General features: G+C 39.7%; 1 protein-coding gene across 1 annotated transcript in view; it reads left to right on the top strand.

Annotated features, from left to right (window-relative positions):
* Window positions 1–2326, top strand: part of LOC126101006 (alpha-tocopherol transfer protein-like) — an 88830-nt gene extending 86504 nt beyond the window's left edge. Inside the window, exon 7 of the mRNA XM_049911672.1 lies at window positions 1248–2326. Coding sequence (XP_049767629.1) covers window positions 1248–1399 — 152 coding nt within the window. The 3' untranslated portion in view covers window positions 1400–2326. The remainder of the gene's footprint in view (window positions 1–1247) is intronic.
* The last annotated feature ends 22248 nt before the right edge of the window (window positions 2327–24574 follow it).

Raw genomic sequence — 24574 nt, 5'->3', positions numbered from 1 at the left:
GAGGTGTACCTTAACGTCTGCGCATTATCAAGAATTCCTCGTACAGCACGTGATGCCTGCCCTGGAAGAGCGCAACTGCGTGGGAACCACTGTTTTCATGCAAGATGGGGAAACGCCTCATGTCTCTTACCCAGGGAGAGAACTGATTAACGCAACGTTTCACGAAGGTGTTATTTCTAGAGATTTTCCAAATGCATGGCGTGCAACATCAACTGATCTGAACTCATGAGATTTCTGGCTCTGGGGATACCTAAAAGAACGCATTTACCAGGGGCAAGTTTGGCCTCTACCTGACCTGAAGGCCAGTATACATCAACATGTTGCTTGTATTCCTCCGCAGCTAACGCGACCAACTACCGATAACAGAGCGAGGTGGTGCAGTGGTTAGCACACTGGTCTCGCATTCAGGAGGACGACGGTTCCAATCCGCTTCAGGCCATCCTGATTTAGGTTTTCCGTGATTTCCTTTGAAAGAGCACGGCCGATTTCCTTCCCCATCCTTCCCTAATCCAACCTTGTGCTCCGTCTCTAATGACCTCCAACTACTGATCACATCAACGTCTCCGGTGCTCATATTGAACAAATTACGTAAGTGGCAGTTAATAATTAAATCAACGTTACGCCTTTCTCACTTGTTTGTCCTTTTCTGCGCACGTCCCAGTTCTAATCAAACACATATGGATACATTTCTATACGCTTTCTTGCATTCGCAGCTCCAAGTTTGTACTTGGGGGTCAAAAGTGGAACTAATTTTTTTCCAGCGTAAATTGTATTTACGTTAACGCATTAGAATATCTACCAAGTTTCGCAGTCATACGATAATTACAGTCCACAATGAACTTCTTTGAGTAGCTGCACTTTAATTACAATCACCCAATACATGCCGCTCCTTGCCCAAAACTTCATCGGCTCAAGCTGTAAACTTTACGTTGATATAATGATATGTAATAAAATAAAGTAAAATAGTAGTTATTTGTGACAGGACACATCACAGCCTTTTTTTCACATATGTCATTCCCGTTTCCTTCGTAGCTACTCTGATGACCATTGTGAAATATTTGTTTTTCTTTTTAAGTCCAGGTTGTTCGTCCACGTAATTTTAAGGTCTCATTTCAGAGTTATCTCTCCTTGTTGTGACAATATTTGGCACGTTTTTTTGTGCTAGAGATATTACTAGGAAACAACAATGTTTTGCTGTCGTGTCTCAGGTTTACTACCCACTATGTGACGACTCTGCTTCATTCCAGAGGCCTGGAAGGCTAAGGTGGAGAGCTACAGCAGCTTCTTCAAAGAGGACGCACAGTTCGGCGTGGACGAGTCGAAGCGGCCCGGCAAGCCCAAGACAATGACCGACCTCTTTGGATTGGAGGGATCCTTCAGGCAGCTATCAGTTGACTGAAATGCCAGCGGACGTGCTCTCCCACACACCCCATCGTGTTCGTGCATCGTCTACTATTCATCAACACAAACATATTTTAACGAAGAACTCAGGAGTTGAGGGCACACCTGCTATGTACACGAAAACGACCTTACTTGAGCAATCAGACTCGAAATCTTACTGATGTCAAGAAATTTTTCTTTCATTGTCAAATCGCATGGAGGTGAGAGGAGGAACAGGAAAAAACGGGACACAGTCACCATTTTCTCGCTGAATCGTCTCCTATTGACAGAATTTAAAATTTTCAATTGAACGTCCCACCAAAAATGTTTAGTTACAATTTATTATGGGTAAGCTTAGTCGAAATTACTTTCACTATTGTCTAAGCTTTCTGTTTTCGAAAATATCTCGATTGTAAAAACTTCAGAATATACTGTTAATGTAATGATAATTTTGTAGTTTTTAAGTGCCACAACTAAATCTCGTGATCAGTAATTTCCTCAACTTCTGTGTACTGTACAAAGCTCTGTTTGTGCTGGTCACCATTAAAACTGGGTGAAAGGTAGCCTGTTTAAGCCCTTTTGGACATTAAAATTGGAAGGTTGAAATTTACAAAACAAAAGCTGAAGTATTCAGATCACATGGCCTTCACAGTTTTTCAGAAAAGTAACAATGTAACTTCAGATGCTGTTTTGCAACTGCCCTTCTGACTAACTTGTCTGCTAGAATGAAATTTTTTTGATGTGTACTACATCCTCCTGATTTTCCAGAGAAGTTGTGGGATATTTTATAGGAAAATATAAATGCCAGTTTAGGGCAAAACCTAAGCAGTTGGACAATAATTGGCATTAGGTTCTTTCCTAGTGAGCTGCTCACTTGCTTGTCTATGGCAATGTGATTGTTGTGTTTCATTTCTGTTGCATCTTCTGCGTATGGATGACAAAAGCTGTGAGCACCTGCAATATGATACAAATAAATGGTGTCAGTATTGAATTAACTCGTTTTTTTTATTTAAGTTTTTTAAATGTATGTCACCGAAACAAATCTTTATGTGTAACTTATTAGCCATTCTTTTGGTAAATTATCTGAATATCTAGATTCAGTTTGCAACAAACCAAGAAGCAATATTTTTTTATAAAGCTACATAACGAGTAATAATTTATTTTAAATCAAACTTAATATTTACAGGTGTAGGAATATATTTTCTTTCAAAAATACTGTCACAACCTACTAATCTGATGAACTGCAGCTATATAGTAAAACTGAGTAGACAATAACTTTTTCCAAAGTATCAGCATTCTTCCAGATTTCAAATACTTACCTAGGCTTGGGCAACCATTGCACTGTATCTGGAGTCGCCCTACTCCCCCCTCAAGGCTGAGGGGCCCAGGGCACCAAAAAGAATAAGAAAAGAAAACCAAGAAAAGCTTAAAACATAAACAAAAAATGATAAACTAGTCAAACTGAGCAGACATAACACACTTAGTTAAAAGACCTCAGAAAGTCACTTGTAATTGAATTTGAAATGGTTTCAATTTCTTGATACATTCAATGAAGATATTTATTGCACACAATACTGAAAGCTAAGTTTGGTAACAAATGGGAACAACTGATAACCTTGATCATGTCGAACACCACAACTGGCACTAATGTTAATGAGTATGAAAACCACCTCAGCTCTTTTATTGCACATTTGTTATGCTACTATTGGTTTTGTTCATAGAACATCTTCAGGTCACTGAGCTGTGCTGAAGTCATGACACAAATGTTCCAGTTGTTATATCTGATGTTAATGTCTTTGCCATGCACTCCCTTGCAGCAGTCATGCGTGTCTACATCTACATAGATACTCTGCAAATCACATTTAAGTGCCTGGCAGAGGGTTCATCCAACCACCTTCACAATTTTCTATTATTCCAATCTCGTATCGCGAGCGGAAAGAATGAACACCTATATCTTTCCATACGAACTCTGATTTCTCTTATTTTATTTTCGTGATCGTTCTACCCTATGTAGGTGGGTGTCAAGAAAATATTTTCGCATTCGGAGGAGAAGGTTTGTGATTGGAATTTCGTCAGAGGATTCCGTCGCAACGAAAAATGCCTTTCTTTTAATAATTTCCAGCCCATTCTGTGACTCTCTCTCCCATATTTCGCGATAATAAAAAACGTTCTGCCTTTCTTTGAACTTTTTCGATGTACTCCGTCAGTACTACCTGGTAAGGATCCCACACCGCGCAGCAGTATTCTAAAAGAGGACGGACAAGCGTAGTGTAGGCAGTCACCTTAGTAGGTCTGTTACATTTTCAAAGTGTCCTGCCAATAAAACGCAGCATTTGGTTGGCCTTCCCCACAACATTTTCTATGTGTTCTTTCCAATTTAAGTCGTTCGTAATTGTAATGCCTAGGCATTTAGTTGAATTTACAGCCTTTAGATTAGACTGATTTATCGTATATACCGAAGTTTAAAGAGTTCCTTTTAGCACTCATGTGGATGACCTCACACTTTTCGTTATTTAGGGTCAACTGCCACTTTTCGCACCATTCCGATATTTCTTCTAAATCGTTTCGCAGTTTGTTTTGATCTTCTGATGACTTTATTAGTCGATAAACGACAGCTTCATCTGCAAACAAACGAAGACGGCTGCTCAGATTGTCTCCCAAATCGTTTATACAGATAAGGAACAACAAAGGGCCTATAACACTACCTTGGGCAACGCCAGAAATCACTTCTGTTTTACTGGATGACTTTCCAGCAGTTACTACGAATTGTGACATCTCTGAAAGGAAATCGCAAATACAGTCACATAACTGAGACGATATTCCGTAAGCACGCAATTTTACTACGAGTCGCTTGTGTGTTGTTGTTGTTGTTGTTGTTGTTGTGGTCTTCAGTCCTGAGACTGGTTTGATGCAGCTCTCCATGCTACTCTATCCAGTGCACGCTTCTTCATCTCCCACTACCTACTGCAGCCTACATCCTTCTGAATCTGCTTAGTGTATTCATCTCTTGGTCTCCCTCTACGATTTTTACCCTCCACGCTGCCCTCCAGTACTAAATTGGTGATCCCTCGATGTCTGAGAACATGTCCTACCAACCGATCCCTTCTTCTAGTCAAGTTGCGCCACAAATTCCTCTTCTCCCCAATTCTATTCAATACCTCCTCATTAGTTATGTGATCTATCCATCTAATCTTCAGCATTCTTCTGTAACACCACACTTCGAAAGCTTCTATTCTCTTCTTGTCTAAACTATTTATCGTCCACGTTTCACTTCCATAGATGGCTACACTCCATACAAATACTTTCGGAAACGACTTCCTGACATTTAAATCTATAGTCGATGATAACAAATTTTTCTTCTTCAGAAACGCTTTCCTTGCCATTGCCAGTCTACATTTTATATCCTCTCTACTTCGACCATCATCAGTTATTTTGCTCCCCAAATATCAAAACTCCTATACTACTTTAAGTGTCTCATTTCCTAATCTAATTCCCTCAGCATCACCCGACTTAATTCGACTACATTCCATTATCCTCGTTTTGCTTTTGTTGACGTTCATATTATACCCTCCTTTCAAGACACTGTCCATTCCGTTCAGCTGTTCTTCCAAGTCCTTTGCTGTCTCTGATAGAATTACAATGTCATAGGCGAACCTCAAAGTTTTTATTTATTCTCCATGGATTTTAATACCTACTCCGAACTTTTCTTTTGTTTCCTTCACTGCTTGCTCAATATACAGATTGAATAACATCGGGGATAGGTTACAACCCTGTCTCACTCCCTTCCCAACCACTGCTTCCCTTTCATACCCCTCGACTCTTATAACTGCCATCTGCTTTCTGTACAAATTGTAAATAGCCTTTCGCTCCCTGTATTTTACCCCTGCCACCTTCAGAATTTGAAAGAGAGTATTCCAATCAACATTGTCAAAAGCTTTCTCTAAGTCTACAAATGCTACAAAAATTGGTTTGCCCTTCCTTAATCTAGCTTCTAAGATAAGTCGTAGGGTCAGTATTGCCTCACGTGTTCCACATTTCTACGGAATCCAAACTGATCTTCCCCGAAGTCGGTTTCTATCAGTTTTTCCATTCGTCTGTAAACAATTCGCGTTAGTATTTTGCAGCTGTGACTTATTAAACTGATAGTTCGGTAATTTTCACACCTGTCAACACCTGCTTTCTTTGGGATCGGAATTATTATGTTCTTCTTGAAGTCTGAGGGTATTTCGCCTGTCTCATACACCTTGCTAACCAGATGATAGAGTTTTGTCAGGACTGGCTCTCCCAAGGCCGTCAGTAGTTCTAATGGAATGTTGTCTACTCCCGGGGCCTTGTTTCGACTCAGGTCTTTCAGTGCTCTGTCAAACTCTTCACGCAATATCATATCTTTCATTTCATCTTCATCTACATCCTCTTCCATTTCCATAATATTGTCCTCAAGTACATCGCCCCTCTATAGACCCTCTATATATTCCTTCCACCTTTCTGCTTTCCCTTCTTTGCTTAGAACTGGGTTTCCATTAAAGTTCTTGATATTCATGCAAGTGGTTCTCCTTTCTCCAAAGGTAGCTTGTGTGGTACAGTGTCAAAAGCCTTCCGGAAATCCAAAAATACGGAATCGAACAGAAATCCCTTGTCAGTAGCATTCAGCACGTCATGTGAATAAAGAGCTAGTTCTGTTTCACAGGAACGATGTTTTCTAAACCCGTGTTGACTATGTGTCAATAGACCACTTTCTTCGAGGTAATTCTTTATCTTCGAACACTATATACAGGGTGTCGGAAAAGTCTTTCCCTGATTACATAAATTGATAACTCAAGCTAGAAGTAAGATACCAATATGAAACTGGTGTCTAATTGTTTACAAATTATCAAAGTTTTTTTCACACATCAGTAAACTTCCACATGAGCACCCTTGGTAGCACGTAGCACATCTAGGCGATATTCAATTTCCGTCCACACATTAGCCAATGTCACTGGAGGGATCGATTCAACGACTGTGGTTATCCGTTGCCGCAGGGTTTCCAGATCTGGTACACGTGTTCGGTAGACCTCGTTCTTGACATAACCCCATAAAAAGAAGTCTAATGGGATTATGCCAGGAGAGCGTGGAGGCCAAATCGTTGACCCGTCACGACCAATCCATCACCCGGGAAAGGTCATATCGAGATAGGCACGGACGTCCAAACCCCTATGAGGCGTTGCACCATCTTGCTGAAACAAGACATCGGGGTGATACTGAAGCAGCTGAGGAATAGCATACAGTTGCAACATGTCCAGATACACTGCAGATGTGATGGTAGCCTCAGCGAAGAAGAATGGCCCGATAATTCGATCGTGCAATAGCGCGCACCAAACATTCACCTTTGAACTGCCTCTGGTGCACTCCATGACCTCGCCAGGGGTTTGTGAACCCCAAATGCGCACATTATGGCGATTCACTACTCCACTGACAAAAAAGGTCGCTTCGTCGGAAAAGGCAATTCATCTGAGATAACCATCATCGTCCTCGATACGTGATAGCATTTCGACCGCAAAGTCACATTGACATTTACTGTCATTGGGCAACAAGGCCTGAACGATTTGCACTTTGTATGCACGAAACAATAAATGCTTATGTAAAATGTCATGGAGAGAGCTTCTTGGCATCTGTAATTCACGTGAGGCTCTGCGCACCGATTTTTTCGTACTTCGCAGAAAAGACTGCCTTACAACTTCCACCCTGTCTGCTGAGGTTCTTGGTCGACGAGGCCTCGGAAGGTCAGCAACCGATCCTGTGTTCTTGAACTCATACCAGGCTTTAATGCTCTTGACATCAGGTGGATTCCTTCCAAATGTTGTCTGGAAGTGTCTCTGCACTGTGGTTGGTGATCGTGTCTCATGGTACCATAGGACACACTGTGCCTTCTCCTGATTGATTAACATGGCTTCTTGGGCACTGCATCTCATCCACTACTTACGTACTGCGAACCTCAAACAGAAAAAAAACTTTGATAGTTGTAAACAATTCGACAGAATTTTCATATTTGTATCTTACTTCTAGCCTGCGTTATCAATTTATGTAATCAGGAAAAGACTTTTCGGACACCCTGTATGTTCTAAAATCGTGCTGCATATCAACGTTAATGATATAGGACTGTAATTTAATGGATTACTCCTAATACCATTCTTGAATATTGGTGTGACCTGTGAAACTTTCCAGTCTTTGGGTACGGATCGTTCGTCAAGTGAACGGTTGTATATGATTATTAAGTATGGAGCTAATGCATCAGCACACTCCAAAAGGAACCTAATTGGTATACAGTCTGGACCAGAAGACTTGCTTTTATTAAGTGATTTGAGTTGCTTCACTACTCCGAGGATATTTACTTCTACGTTACTCATGCTGGCAGCTGTTCTCGATTCAAATTCTGGAATATTTACTTCGTCTTCTTTGTGAAGGCATTTCGGAAGGCTGTGTTTAGTAAATCTGCTTTGGCAGCACTGTCTTCGATAGTATCTCCATTGTTATCGTGCAGAGAAGGCACTGATATTTTTGTGTGTGTGTGTGTGTGTGTGTGTGTGTGTTATTGCTGGAAAAAGACTAGTGCTCAAAAGCTAGTGTGAATGCTGTTTTTTGTTATGTACTTTACCATTACTATTAAAATATTTATAGCTTACGTGACTCATATGTGACTACTACTATTTTCAGGTAGGGTTCGTATCTTGGTTACTGTACAAATAGTCTTAATTTGTTGGAATCTCTGGGTCCCAGAATTACAGATAATTTGTGCTGTAATAAATAATTTACTAACCAAATTATTCACTGTGGTAACAGAGAAATAATTCACAGTTATTAAAATGTACTAGCATATACAGCTACATGAGAAGTGAAACAGAAATAAAGCTGCTGCTATAAAAAAGTGTTGCCTTATTAGTTATAATAAATTCCCTATGGTTTTATTTTCCACTGGTAGGAAATCATAATATTTAGTTGATTATGTCAATATAGTATTCATGAAAAATATGTAATTAGCTTCATATAAAGTATTGGTAAGAAATGAGTTTCACGCAGTTTCTCATTGACAAATTCACACATCTTTGAAGGCAGATCTCACAAGGAAAAGGGTAAAATTAGGAAATGCTACAACAGAGATCAGCCATTTGTGTCACCATTGTATATCAACAATAATGGCCATTAATGTCACATAAGTTATTTCGTGAATAAAAGACATTCACAATTTTCCTTACATCTTCAAAATGATAAGAGATGTCTGTTTCAGTAGTAGTCATTACAAACAATTGGGTTTCTATTCTTATTTTACTACATACTTTATACATACAAGGATTTTCAATTTGAGAAACAATATGTGTAATGATGTTGTGATTTGTCCTGTGACACTACCAAGCAATAAACCTCCAATGTAATATTCAAGCCTGAGAAAAATTAACAATATATAAAAAAAAACCAGTTTTCTCTTTATTCATTCATTCATTTGTCTCTGTCATCAATAACTATTTATTAGTTGATACACTCTGCCAATGTTCATGCAGACGTTTGAAAATAGTATTTGAGTCATACCAACAAGGCCTCACTCAAAGCATGACATGCACACAATACTGACATGCACTGCATGACAAGGACACCAGCACATTAGGTTTTTTTGCAGGGGGTGTGAGTAAGATCTGCAGCCATGGAGTATTTTTAATATTTTGGAAGACAAATGATGACTCTTAAGTAGCCATAAGAAAATTCCATTGCTGACCATGTTTAAGACTTATATAATGCTGACTTCTCCTTCATTTTCTTCAAAGAAGAAAACCTGACTACACTATATGTTTTCCTTTACCTGACAGCTATGGGAAGGGGCACCCCCCCCCCTTCATCCGAGGTATGTATATCCTTGCTCCATGAAGTTGTGTACCATCTGCTGAATTCAGTGCTAAATGACACACAAGTGAACAGGACTACTACGTTCCACTTTCTGTGTACTGGTACATTGCTCAAGCTCATATCGACTTATGCATATTAAGGTATATACAAGCCATCAAAGGGCAAACTTCAGCTCTGATACAGTTAAACTATAGCAATAAAACTTTAACAATAAAAATCAGCAGTGTGTGAGTAAAAGAACCATTAATGAGTAATACATCCACCCACTCTTGTCAAGGGAAGTTGTTAATTGCTTCTGGACATAGCTCCTCATCAGCCTGGAATCATGTGCAAATTTTGGTCGGTAATAAATTAGGTACTCTACCCTTCATTGCACTTTGTCACATTCTTGACTTCAAGTCCCAAAAACATTTTGTACAAGTCATAAGTATTAATACCCTGCACAAGTCTCCCTCTGTTGAGGGGGACTGATAGCTTAAAATTATTTTCTCGGTGGTTTTGTAGTCCATAACTGGCAATCTTTTGCATGGCCTACATATGAAACCAGCCTACATATTTCAGCACAGAAGCAGCTCCTCCTGGTAAGGGTTTCTCCTAGGTCACATCTCTTTGTGTGACTCTGGTAACAGCCTGTTTGGAAACAGACTCACATATTGCCTGGAGAGATACAGAGATACTGCCAAAGCAGCAAGATGGCACTCTCTGGACTTGGTTCTCAGACTGGCAATATGTATTTTCTCCTCCCTCCTTCTCCTTTACTACTTTGTAGGCCTTGATCCATCTCAACTGTGCCATAATGATCCCTCCAATGGTACACCACAACCCAGAGTACTGTGCATGGCAGAGGGTTCCCTATACCATTACTGGTCATTTCCTTTCCTGTTCCACTCACAAATAGCGTGAGGGGAAAATGACTGTCTATACGCCTCCGCGTGAGCCCTAATTTCTCGTATCTTATCTTCATGGTCCTTACGAAAATGCACGTTGGTAGTAGAATCATGTGGCAGTCAGCTTCAAATGCTGGTTCTCTAAATTTCTCAATAGTGTTTCTCAAAAATAACATTTCCTCCCCTCCAGGGATTCCCATTTCACTTCCCAAATCGTCCCTATAACACTAACATGCTTTTCAAACCTACTGATAACAAATCTAGTAGCCCACCTCTGAACTGCTTTGATGTCTTCTTTCGATTCAACCATGTACAGATCCCAAGTAAGTCATTGAAGTGGCATCATCCAAAAAGACTTGCTCTAGGCTGTTGAAATACATCAGTCTCCCACTCAGTAATGCCATGTTATCACTTCCATTGTATATTGAAAATAAAGACTGTACTCCACAAACTTGACATTGTGAAGCCCTACAAGAATACAGTATTTTGTATGTTACTTTTAGACGTTTTCCATTGTTTATTTGTAACCCAGTAGTGTATCTCCCAGAAAATCTGCAGACTGAGCTCCATGAGCTACCACTACTATGGACAAAGCCTATAATAATGTAAAAGGGAAACTTATGCAAAAGTCTTATCAGAGGATGGGATAAGTGGAAGGGTGCAACAGAATCCAGGAATTGTATCACAGTGTTGGAAAGTTTAAGAAGGAGGTGAGGGTGGATCATTCTGTAAAACAAACTGTTGGTTCCAGGAAGAGTCTTTCTCTCTGCTGTGGTATGTCTATTGTTTGCATTGCACTGTACTAAGGAACAATGTGTGGTTCTGAAGTCAGGTTCCAGATTATCATACTTTATTCGGTTGTGAAGCATCAGATGGTTCAGTTTAGTAGAACCAGAGACTGAAAAAATGTTAAAAGATAGGAGGAGATGGAGTACAGCATCAAAATATTCTAGCAGCGGTGTTTGTTTCTGTAAATGTAATAAGTAACTTGTTCATGGTAAACTTGTTAAATCTTATACCAATAAACCGTCAAACTGTTTTTGTTTACAATGAGCAGAGCAAGGACAACTGCCATACATTTATTATATCAATTATACATGCATTCAGGTGAAATTTAATGAATGCATCAGTTTATCCATTAATTTTCACTATGTAATTTAGCATATTTGGGAAATATTTCAGTCATGAACAGAACAAGCTACCAGATTTTAGTGATAAGCATTTTTACTGAACACACACTGATAATATAATGATGACTTTTGCAACCAACTTGTTAGTATGTGGTGAATCTTTTAGGTTATATGTTCATTGTACATGAAACACTTTTCCATTTCTGGCATTTCAACCAGAGGTGAGCTGGACATCTTCAGAGTTGCTCCTGGTTACACTAAGCATTGCTGACTGATGGACAGACATTAGAGAGTGACAGAAATAGCATAAAAGTGGAGTGTGTTAGAACGTTATAGGCTGTTGGCATAGGCAGGTAATCCCTGTCAGAGATCAAACTTAACTGTCAAACTTACCTGTTGATTCTGTAGAGCTACTGTCCATATATCATTACTTTTCATGGCTACTTCTTTTCTGTTATAATTCTCCCCATCAGTACGTATTTCGATGGATTCTCTTTATAGCCATATAGCCATTGTAAATGGTTTCCTGGCTAAAGAGCATGCTCTGCTGCAGCTGATTTGTCTAGTTTTCCTAGTCAAAAATATTTTTGTGTACCTTCTATTTGTAGTTCCAGCGTAGACCTGAACACACATCCATGGAGTTGTATACATTTCCACATACCGGCAGAGAAGGGCATTTATCCTTTAGAGATTTGAAGAGGTAGGTGCATCTGAAGGGCTGTCCAATACAACAGTGGATGAAGGCTAACTGATGGCAGAGGAATCACGAAAAATGATCAATGTGTTGTAATATCCCTTGGCCCGTAATAGCTGATGAAAGTCATGGTTCAACAATCTTCCTAGTGTTACTGATTAAAAAAGTAAATACATATTGCGAGGTGGCACATTTCGCCTGGGCGAGCGAGATATTTATTCCGTGACTTAGAGTTGCTCCATGGCAAGTGAAGAAAGTGAGAAAATCGGAATGTGACGGGACATTTTTTACAAGACGGGATAATGAGAGGACGTGTAGGAAGCATGTGCGATGAAACAGTCATTGTTGGCCTCCATATTGTATATTTTTTTTTTTTTTTTTTTGAGATTCGCAAGTGATATTTAACGTTAATGTGGATTTTAGTAATGGCTATAATACAATCTCTTGCTTTCCAAAGGTAACTGCGCATATTTAATTTTGATCAAAAGATTCTGTGATGAACTATTACGCACTACAAACCTGTATAGAACTTCTAATATTTGGTGGTCGATGTTTGCCGTAGAACATGCTTCAGTAACATGGTCAAAAGCATACAGAAGGTAAAAAGAACTCATTTCACTCGCAGACAATCAACGAATGACAAAATGCGAATGGCAGTGTTCCAATTCAAAAAGATCCTATAGAAGTCTCAATTTCTCTTACATTTCAAGAATTTTACAGGTGACCGTCAGGGTCGGTAGCTCCTTCTACACCATGAGAGTAGCTTGTCTACGTGTACGAAATTACGTACGTTGGTGGGGGCCATCGACGCCATACGGAACATAGTACTTCACAGACATACAAACAGAGACACTACACACACTAGTTTAATAGCAATGGGTTTAATATTACCAGCTTGAAAAACATTAATTTCCTCTTTTGACACGTAAATACAGTAAAGTGAAAACTCCACTAGTTTTAATAAACCAGCAGCTCCTATAAGTGATATCATGAAGAACTGCTCCAATAACAGATGGTGCATGGTATTAATAGCAGGTACCAATGATGTTTTTAAAAATTATCTCAAGGAAGTACAAGATACTTCAGGAAAATGCTGATGTTACAGGAGAAGAAAAAAAATGTTGTAGGAATTCTGCACAGATATGACCTTCCAAATTTCTCCTGTGTAAACAAAGAGACTGAGAAATCAAACAGACTTTACTCATGAGTGCAGACTTTCTCAGTGAATTTCATATATGAATCCTTCACTCTTCATGTGTTGTCAGCCGAGTAGCACCATCGTCTTGTAACAACGTTTCGATGAAATGCGTCTCCATCATCTGTGCCTGAAAATAATGGAGACGCATTCCATCAAAACATTGCTATGAGACAACGACACTACTTGGCTGACAACTCACGAAGACTTCATATAAGACTGTACTCGTATTACAAAGTCTGCCAATCCTATCACAACATATTCTTCCTACCCACAGGGGATATGGACCATGAACCCTTTACTGGGCATGATATGCATCTTAATGAGAGTGGGAAAAACTGGTAAAAAAATCATGGAAATTATGAAGAATACTCATCATACAACTTGTTCAGCTGCCAGACAATCCCAACAGTTCCATAAAGTGCTAATCATGTTCATACAAAGTGCACTGAAGTTTCCCAAACCTCAGGAAAATCAACAGAGAATTCCTCTCAAACTTACAGTCCACAAACTGTGTCGATACCACATACCTCTCTAGGAATGTGTCCCACGAAAATTCATGCTAACACTTTGAAGCTGAAGTCAGCAGTTCCAACCTCTCCTACAGAAACAAACACTCAAGGAACAACACCGGCAGCAGTGTCCAATGAGGTGAGCAGAAGAAAAATAAGAGCCTCTTTTCCATCTGAATGATATTTTAGCAGACCAAGGTAGAACACAAAATAAAGAGAGTCAGGGTGTTATCTGAGGCAAATGATTCATCGGATATGACAAAGTGGTATTAATAAGCAAAACAAAACCAACTTTCTCCCAATTCACATAACATATCATAATGTTCAATCACTTACCAACAAATTACAAGAACTAGAAATAATACTAGGCTCTGAGCTAAAGGTTGATGTTATCTGTGTAACGAAGTACAGAAACTGTAAATATACTTGGTTTTCTCCTAAGCAGTTCATTCTACAGATCTCATTATAACTATCCATCTCTGCAAAGCGGAATCTAAGGTATAAATAAATCCAAATACATTCTGATTTGATTAAGGAAAAAGTATTTGAAATGAATTTACTGACATCCAGCTTACAATTGTAACTGTATAGAAAGCATCTGATGCTGACTTTGGGGACTTCCTGGGTAAATTTGAAATGATGTTGATTTATGGTGACTTTAATATTGATTTTTTGAAACCATCAAAATGAAGAGATGAATTACTGAACATGGCAAAGAGGTTCAATTTAATCCCCACAGTAAATGCACCAACAAGAATCCTTAACCATTGTAAAACAGCACTAGACCAAATTTTTATCCAAGAAACCCACTCTTCATACAGTAATAAAGTAGTAAACATGGCTACAGTGATCATAAGGCTCTGTTGCTAACATTGAAGTGATGTGATCAAAATGACCAAGTGCAGGGATCTCAGTGATGGTAATATAGCAAACTTTTGCCAGCTATTAAGTCAGGAAACATGGGATGAAGTGTTCAACAAAACAGAGGTAATTATGATTTTAGTAACTTCCACTGAACATATCAGTACTATTTTTGCATAGCCTTCCCACTTAAGCAGCATAATTCAAACCTGCTAGAAACAAAAGTTCGATCTCTATAGGTATAAAAATCTCCAATGCAAAGAAAAGATTTCTGCAATCATACAAAAAACAAAATACTGTTTCATTAGAGATGCAAAATTACATCAGAGAGTACAGTAAGATATACAAGAAAGTTATTAAAGATGCAAAAAAGTAATACTTCAGCAAAATAGCAAATGATTTCATCCAAAGTAAATTTTAAACTCTTAATATGCACCACACTGGAAACTACAAACCCCTCAGTGTGTCTATGCGGTGTTGGGCCTCTTCTGTTCTTGATCTATGTAAATGTTATTAAATACTGTACTATAAATTCCAAAATTGTTGTGTATGGCGATGTTATGTCCAGTGTGTGTAAAAAGTAATCATGTAATGAACTAGAGGCCGAGTGTAATAATGTGACAAAAGAAATTGTTCAGTTTTCTAACGAAAGCACCTTAAATGTAAGCACCAGTAAAACATGTTTGATGGAGTTTAACAAAAGTAGTCTGAATAATGAAATTAAATTATACATTGGCAACGAATTGGTAAAGAAAGAGCCTAGTGTAAAATTCCTTGGTGTAACAATCCAAATCAACCTGAAAGGGGACATACATATTGACTCCTTAGCAACTAAGTTGTCAAAATATATATTTGCAATCAGTACTACTAGCAAGTTCTGTAAAGACACTGTAGTCCTAAAGACTACATACCATGCTCTTTTCTCTTCTCACTTGAACTACAGTATTGAAATTTGGTGGCAAGCTAGATAAGCTATTCATCTTTCAAAAAAGGGGTGTGAGCAAAATATAGGGAATCATGTCGCAACTTGTTTCCAAAAACAGGGGTGTTAACTGTTATAAACAGATATATTCTAAAAGCCATATTGCTTGTGAAAAGACTGCACCCACACACATTTTCAGATTTCCACCAGTACAATACTAGAAACAAAGAAAGATTTTACATTGGCAGCCACAGAACAGTACTTTACGAAAAGGGGCCATAGTGTGCAGGTATAAAATTAGCTAATGCACTGCCTAGTGCAGTCATGGCTCTTCCTACAGTTAAACTGAAACATCAGCTTAGGAAATTTTTAGTAAAGCACCCTTTCCACAAATTAAAAGAGTACCATACTTATATGAAGAACAGCAAATGCTTTGTGAAATTATGTGAATAGAAATCAGTAAATATCTTATTGTAATTTTGTTGTAAATTAATGAGATATTCAGAAAAATGTGCCTTGTGTATTGTACAAATAACTTTAATCTACACTGTTTCTTTGTACATGTGCAGTGTACCATTTGATGTTGAATAAAGCTATTATTATTATTATTATTATTATTATTATTATTATTATTATTATTGTTGTTGTTGTTGTTGTTGTTGTTGTTATGAGCTCAAACTGACAATTAGATCATTAAAGAGACCTTCATGTGGTTTTGATGATATTCTGTGCCATGTTATAAATCAAAAAGGATATTATATTGTTCAAGCACTGAAGCATATTATTAATCACTCCTTATTTACTGGTACATCTCCAAATTTCCTTAAGGTTGCGAGAGTAATCCCCTTGCACAAAAAGTGGGCCACAGACAAAGTTAACAATTAGAGGCTCAGATTAGCTTAGCTTAGCTTTGTGGCTTCTCAAAGATTTGGGAAGCTCTTTTACAACAGTTTGCTAGAGTTTACTAACATAAACTCCTTGCTGTCAAATCATAAGCATGCTTTCAGGCACGCAAGATCTACACCCACAGCAATCTATGAATTCCTGCATGCTATCCTAAAAGCTATAGATGAAAAATAAATGGCTATTGGAATCTTTCTCAGACTTATCCAAATCATGTGATATTATAGATCACTCGATTCTATTACATAAATTGGAAAGAAAGGGAAGCAGACATATTCCAATTGAATGGATTTGGCCATATCTTACTAACTGACAAAAAAAAGTTGTTCTTAAACAGCATAAAATTACTGGAAACATTATAAGAATGACATCATACACATTCAAAAAAGCTACAATGAAATATGGCGTGCCACAAGGGTTGACATTAGGTCCAATTTTTTCTTTTTGTATATAGATTACCTGAATAAAACTGTCCATTCCAAACAGAAAGATTTATTTGCTGATAACAACAGTATTTTGATTACTGGTATAATTCAAAAAGAACTTCACACATCTACAGACACATCATGGCTGGAGCTAACACAGTGTTTTGAAAGAAATAAACTTATTATAAACACTGAAAAAATGGTAGCCAGAAACTTTCATATGCAACAAAAGACCGCTCAATGAAAAGAAATTACGAAATTTTATAATTGGTTGATGATGTGAAATTCTTAGGAATATATCTGCAGAGCAACACAAAATGGAGCACACATTAAAATTATTAAGCTAAATTGTCATCAGTCTCTTATATCCAACAGACTCTTAACACAAGGTGTGACAGAGAAACAGCAATACAGGCATATCATGCACATTTACAGTCAGCAATCAGATGCAGAATAATATTCTGGGGGAATGCACCTTGTAGTGAATCCATATTCAAAACCTGGCAACAGAAAGAAAGAAGGTTTGTGTTTCCTCTATTATCAACATTAAAGATACTGAACATTACATACTTATTCATATTTGAAATGATGGTCAATACAAGAGAATATTTAGGAACATCCAATGCATATCAGCAAAACAGCTCTGTGCACAGTCATGGAACAAGAAACAGCAATAACATCCATGTCTCATATGCCAAGACATCAACCTTTCACAAATATGTTCTTCATAAAAGTATGCAATTATATGACCACCTTCCTAACTTCAAATTATTAAAGGAAGAAAGCTTGTTAATTAAAAAAGCTGAAGTCATTTCTGATAAATCACAGCTTGTACTCTGTAAATGAATTACTTTCCAATTTAAATGGAATCTCATAACATAAATTAATCAAACATAATGTATCAATCACCTGTTTGGTAAATCACAGTACTTGTATGGAAGATATTATATTTCATTTGCATTTACCCCAAACCTGTGAAAAATTCTATTACTGTGGTTGTGTATATAATATTTGTGTTTACATGAAACTTGTCCAAAGCAGCAAATGTGATAAATCCTATAACTGTATATTATTGTGTGTGTGTATCTATAATCTTTATCTCATCTGCAGTCTTTATTGACTTGTCCTAAGTGTGTACAAGATGTCACAGAATCAGAATTAAATAAATAAATGAAAAAATAAATAAATAAAATCGTGTCAGAAATGAAAAAGTTTCATGAATCACAACTAAACAATCTGGAAGATTCAAAGATACACCAACTACTGAATACTCAATAAAGTTCAAATTCATTATTGTCTGTTTTGTTTTACTTTCTCTGCAAAATATTTCTTTTAAATGTTTTGATCAGTATTTTAGGCAACAAAGAGAAAAACTCCTGGTAAAATTCAGCCGTGGAACTATTGTACAGGTGTATTAATTATTGGTATTGTTTACTTCTCAGTCTCGAGACAGTTTATTATATTGGAGCTGAGAATAAGTTCAAGGCTTCTGCGGCAAACAGAATTTAAGGATACTGGTTCACAATTTTGTGGTCCCATGCTTGTACCCTTCTTACATACAGGAGTCATCCATGCTTTTCTCCAGTCAATTGAGGCTTTGTGCTGAGTGAGAGATTTATGATAAATGTAAGTTAGGCAAGGGAACAATGTCATAGAATCCTCTTTGTAAAACCAAATTGGCATTCTGCCTAGATTTGGTAATTTGTTCACTTTCAGAACTTTGAGTCCTACATCCCAATGGTTCCCTCTATGTATGCCCCCCCCCCCCCACCCTCCAAACACACTGTTACTTCCCTTCCGCATCCCTCCATCTACACACACCGCCACCTGTGCCCTGCACACAGCTCACAATGCCACTTTCCACCCACCCTTACTGCTTGCAAAGTGGGCTACGTGCTATACCATATGCTCCTGTACTGCACACTAGGACAAATCACAGTTTTACCATGCAGCGTACTGATCCCTGCTTTCCACAGCAACACACAGTGGAGATTGTATTACTTGGCCCACACTGTGCATGTCCCACTTATTTCCTTCTCCGCAGTATTGTCTACCAGCACTAACCCATGTACAGACACGTTGTTTGTACTGTTAGGTCATAAGGTCACTGCCACATGTTCTCACTCCTCCAGTTTTCATGCCCAATAGTGTCTCCAACCAGTAACCCACTATTACCTTTCCCAGCACAGCAACTATGAGCACTTCGGAGGTGTCATAACTTTGTATGTGACTGTCCACACTACAGAACCAGTTGACTCAACTGGAAAAAACTAGGCAACATGCCGACTATGCAGACCGACTCCCACATTGTGTGACAGCTCAGCTGCAGATCCACACCTATGGTTTGCTTCCATTGAGGCAGTTTTCCAAGGGTGCTCTGTCATAAGTGATGAAATGAAATTTGAGATGGTTGTTGGCTACCTTGACCTGAGCACCGCCATCATCACTGAAGTCCAGGATGTTTTGTAACACCCACTCCATCTGGCAGCTACATTTAACTAAAAGGGCGCCTCACATCCAACTCTGTGCCTTCAGAGCTGCAACAGGTATGTAATCTGTTATCATCCAAGCAGTGTGGCGACATGTGCCCATCCTTTTTGATGGATCACATCAGAGTACTTGCCATACTACATATCATCCACAGGGGATTGCTCCTAAATTGCTAGCTTGTGTCCCTTCTCGCCCCCGTATAGGTTGCCCTGGCCTTGCACATCCATTTATCAGTAGGCGATGCAACATTCTTGGCCAAAACGCTGTTCAGAACCCTGAATTCCTTTCTGGCTGCAGTGCAGAAGACCAGCTATCACCTTGCAGCTTCGTCTGGCAGCTGCCAGCTTCACAGCTATTTAACCACCCCTCCTGCCTCATCCCAAGCCCCTGCATGTGTGATGTCACTCGCACCATCTGCTGCTAATGACTATCCACCCAGCACACAGGTTCCTAACATCTACCAGGTTCTCGTGTGCCTGAGCTCTGAGACAGCAGCACTTAAGCATCACCCAACTACACCTTACACAATCACTGCCAGGTACTGACTGCTCTCACCCACGCAATACTTGTCCAAATGAAAACAGCTGCCCATACCGGCGCAGTTCAACCACCCCTCTCACGACCACTGTCAACTAGGTACAACTTGCTGGTACCAGCAGAGGTTTGGTGAGAGCACCGCCAACTGAAGACATCTGTGCTCCTCATTCCCAAATCTCGGCAGCCACTGGCAGCAGGCACACGCGGTTCCTGTAACACTTCACAGCACCCATTCATACGGGTTCTGAATGATGCTAGTTCCCCTGTCCACTACCTCGTCAACGCCAAGTCTAGCTTATCCATGTTTTGCCACAAACTACTTCCCCTCTCCCCTCCTCATCACTGTCGGCAACAACTCAACCATCCCTACTTACTGGGTGCATACCCACTCGATTTATGCCTTTAGCTTGAATGCTTGTGGATCTTCACAGTCGTGGACGTTACTGACCTCATGCTGGGCGCCAACTTCCTCGATTTACATCTGTTGACCGACGTTGCGAAGTGTCCTTTAGTCTATAGAACCTCTGGTAGATCCATCTGCTGCAGTTCCCAATCTGGCAATTTTGGGCCAATACACTCAGCTTCTTGCAGAATTTCACCTCCTCATTCACCCACCCAGTGGCCCCCAGAACACTCAGCATGATACTGTGCATTACATCGCCACTAGCCCTGCTTCCCCGGTTTTCTGCTAGACTTGCCCCCCCCCCCCCCTCTTCCACAAGCACAAAAATGCAAACTGCATAAAAGGAGTTTAAAGAGCTGCTTTCCACTGGTATTCTTCGCCCTTCCAAAAGCCCTAGGGCCTCAGCTCTTTACCTCACTCCTAGCAAGACTCCAGGAGCCATTGCAGTGATTACTGTAAACTTAACGCCTGCACTATCCCTGATTGCTATACTGTCCCACTCCTCCACACCTACAACAATGCCATCTCAGAGTTACTATTTTCAGTGAGACAGATTGTGCTAAAGCCTGCACACAAATCCCAACCCAAGTAAGGTGGTGGAGTGGCTAGAACGCTGGACTCGCTTTTGGGAGAACGATGGTTCTCTGTGATTTCCACAAATTGCTCCAGGCAAATGCCAGGATGGTTACTTTGAAAGAGCACAGCCGACTTACTTCCCTGTCCTTCCCAAATCTGATGAGACCAATGACCTCGCTGTCTGGTCTCCTCCCCCAAACAACCCAACAACTCCCAGTCACTCCAGAGGACACTGAGAAGACATCTTCAGTTTGTTTGAGAGTGCATTCGTGACATTCAGCCTCCAAAATGCTGCATGAACTTGACAGAGATTTTTGTACAACATCCTCAGGGCGCACCTTTTGTTGATTCATTTAGCTTTCTATTTTGTTCAAAATCCCATCATTGAACTTCTGTAATTAGTGTACGATTAATTCAACACAGTAATGAAGTATAATCTCTGTAATGATCTTTTGTCTTCCTCATACAATCTCTTTGATTATCTTTAAAATTAAATAATTTTGTGTAAAACTACCAACATATGCAAATGTTCTGTTATATTTAAAATGTTTGCTTGCTTTTATGTAAACTACTGACCTTCACTTAGGGTTCTTAGTTGTTTTGTATGTAAAAGGTGTTGTGGTTCCCCTCAGGAACAGAACTTTGTAGCGAGCGCAAATTGTGGTTGGCCTAGGTAGTAAAAGTGGAACCGAGAGTCAGTCGGGGACGAGCTACCAAACTGTCAACTGCTCATATAAAAATTGTATAATGTGCTGGTGCTGAGAGAGGCTTTCTGTGCCGCTTTCCAATGCCTCAAATGGATGGATAAAGAGCTGGAACTATTCTGGAATTGATATCTATAATCTTTGGTGTATTGAAAGTGTGGTAAGTTCGCTCTCCTACAGTGGTCAAGATTAAGGCCCCCCCCCCCCATTGAAAGTAGTTAAAATGCACAAAGTTACTTAAATATATAAAGTTTCACTTACTCTTACTATTCAAGTGAAATTCTGTACAATATTGGGTTCCTCTTGTGTATTAAAAGTGCATATTAATAGTTTAATAGGATCCACAGTGTATCCTTTATGCTCATGATAAATAACAATTAATAGAAAGACTATTATCTATGAAAACAGTAACTTCTTTTATTCAAAATTCAATGAGAAATTATATGTTAGTGAAATACATTTAACTTTCATTCTAAATAGGAAAGTATTTAGCTGAGAGAGACTTAACATATGACCAGATCATAATTTTGCAGTGAACTACATTTACAATTTTTTTCAGATAAAAAAATGTTTGAAAAGTAATATTGAACCTATGTCCATTTTATGATTCTACAGTGAATATTAATAGTAATGTTCTCGAGACCATTCACTTTGACTAAGTCCTTAAAGTAATAGTGTGTTTTGTTATCTGTTATATTTATGCAAATAGTTTGTTCTGATCTGGTAGCTCCAACCTTAATGTGAACATACTGTATTCAGGTGCCAGAGTTCACTGCACTCGTGTGTGGCAAAGTATAGCTTGTGTTTGTCTGTTAAAGTTACTCATATCTAGTTTCTTCAACAAGAATGTCAATCATTATCTTGCCTAATTAGGCTGGCGACCATTTTCTTTATTTTTTGAACAGTGTAGATAGGTAAAATATTATTTGTTACTGTTTAAATATTTACGTAATTTTGACTTTCACTTCTGATAAGCCACCTCCGTTAGGTACAACACGATCAACATAACAAAATTCCTCTCAGAGGGTAACACTGCTCTGCTTCTTTATACTATAATTGCTTGAATAAAAATAATTATACAAACTGCCGCCAGCTTTGAGGCTATAGTATAACAGTAGCAGACGGTAGTGTTATACACCCACCTAGATGATATATCCATCTACTCCAGGGACCTACTGAACACCACCAATAGCCAGACGAAATTTTCCCCCGCCTACAGAAAGCTGGAGTGATTCTCAACACTGAAAAATGCGTTTTCGGGGCAAGTGAAGTCTAATTCCTGGAACACTTATCCTCTACCACCAGCTACCACTCCCACCCCAAGATGATATAGGCAGTAATGGACTTTCGACTCCATACTATGTTCAAAGGGCACCGGCACTGCATCGGCATGATCCTTTCTGTCACCATCTGAAGGACACTGCTGCCACCCAAGAGCCCATTACTACAGCACTCCGTGGCAATAGAAAAAAAGCAACAAACTCGTCCCTTGGACCCAGGCCTTTGGACTTTGTCAATGTAGTTCTTGTGACCCACCACCGCACTAGTGCCCCCTCGTGATTGTGGTGGATGTGAGCCAGACAGTTCTCTGGGCGATCTTACAGCAATGCAAGGGCAATATCTGGCAACTGCTAGTCTTCTTTTCATTCTAGCTCACTGATGCATGTTGTCATTGGGGTGCACATAGCTGTGAGCTACTTGCAGTCCAATGCCGCCTGCTATTTCCAATCTTCAGCTGCAGTTTTCGCAGGAGAGACATAGACCAGATCTCACCCTGACAGTTTTGGCTACAGGACTACTTTACACAATTCACTACCAACATCCAACTCTGTTACCTAGCCCTTGGACTATAATACTCTAGCCGCTGCTCAGGAGAGTGACCCAGACCTAACCCATGCCCTACAGAATACTGACCCTGGCCTGAACCTACAGCTAAGATCCATACCTGGCTCTGACCATAGATTTCGTATGACATCCTCATGGATCCTCCACAATCTGGTGGTTCCAGCGATCACTCCCACTCTTTCACCCTCCTGCCTTTCAAAAACTGGCATTTGACAACGTCCATGCCCTTGCATACCCAAGCATCTGCATTTCTGTCACCCTTCTGAAACAACATTTTATCTAACTGGGCAGTCAACAATACTGCAGCAACTGGGCACAGTCCTGTATTCCGTACCCGCATGTCATTATTGGATGGCACGTTTACTCCCCTGCAGGCACCTTTTCCCCCACACAACACTGTTTTACACGTGTACACCTCGACATTGTCAGTCCACTACCCTCCTCCAATGGCTCTTGATGTCTGCTGACAATTACTGACTGATTTATGTTCTGGCCTGAGACCACCACTGTCCCTGACTTTTCAGCTGAAACTATAGCTGTAGCCTTAGTTCAGAACTGGGTGTCCCTGCTTGGGATGGCAGGATGATATCACTACAGATTACAGGTGTCAGTTCAACTCCACCCTCTTCCAATCGCTGATAGTCTCCTGTGGCTGCAGTTTCTACTGTACTATCAGCTGCAACTCAACTCCGCAGCTAACTAAGTGCTGGAGCAGTTTCACTACACTTACAGTTGCTCTTACATGTTATTCTTCTGAATGGTCTGCTGCAGTATCCATGGCACTTCTAGGCCTGTGCATTGCACATAAAACCAACCTGGGAACTTCTGCTGCTGAGCTAGTATATGAACAGCCACTCGCCACTCCCAGCAATCTTTTTTGAATTAACCCCCCTTCCCATCAACAGCATCATACCACATTTCATCCAGCAGCTCCACAGCTTCATAGCCGAGCTGTGACCAACAACTCTGCAACATCATGGTGTGCACTATAACATCATCTATCATGACATCACAGCATGCACACACACATAACGTTTTCATTGGACATATGCTGCTCCACTCACAGTATTCAGGCCCACAGTTGACAAGGCATTCTCCATTCATCTGAACAGGGCTACAACAACCATAGCCACAGTCAGGCTCAAGCCAGCCTATGTCCTGGAGATCCCTCCAGCCAGTGAGTACAGCACCATTAAGGTGGAGTTGTCCCCACCCACCACTGGCCCTAGTCACAGCAC

This window comes from Schistocerca cancellata, chromosome 9 (genome assembly GCF_023864275.1).
Source record: "Schistocerca cancellata isolate TAMUIC-IGC-003103 chromosome 9, iqSchCanc2.1, whole genome shotgun sequence".
In the NCBI taxonomy this organism is placed as follows: Eukaryota; Metazoa; Arthropoda; class Insecta; order Orthoptera; family Acrididae; genus Schistocerca; species Schistocerca cancellata.
The sequence above is the reverse complement of the archived record's forward strand: the minus strand, read 5'-3'. Positions and strand labels throughout refer to the sequence as shown.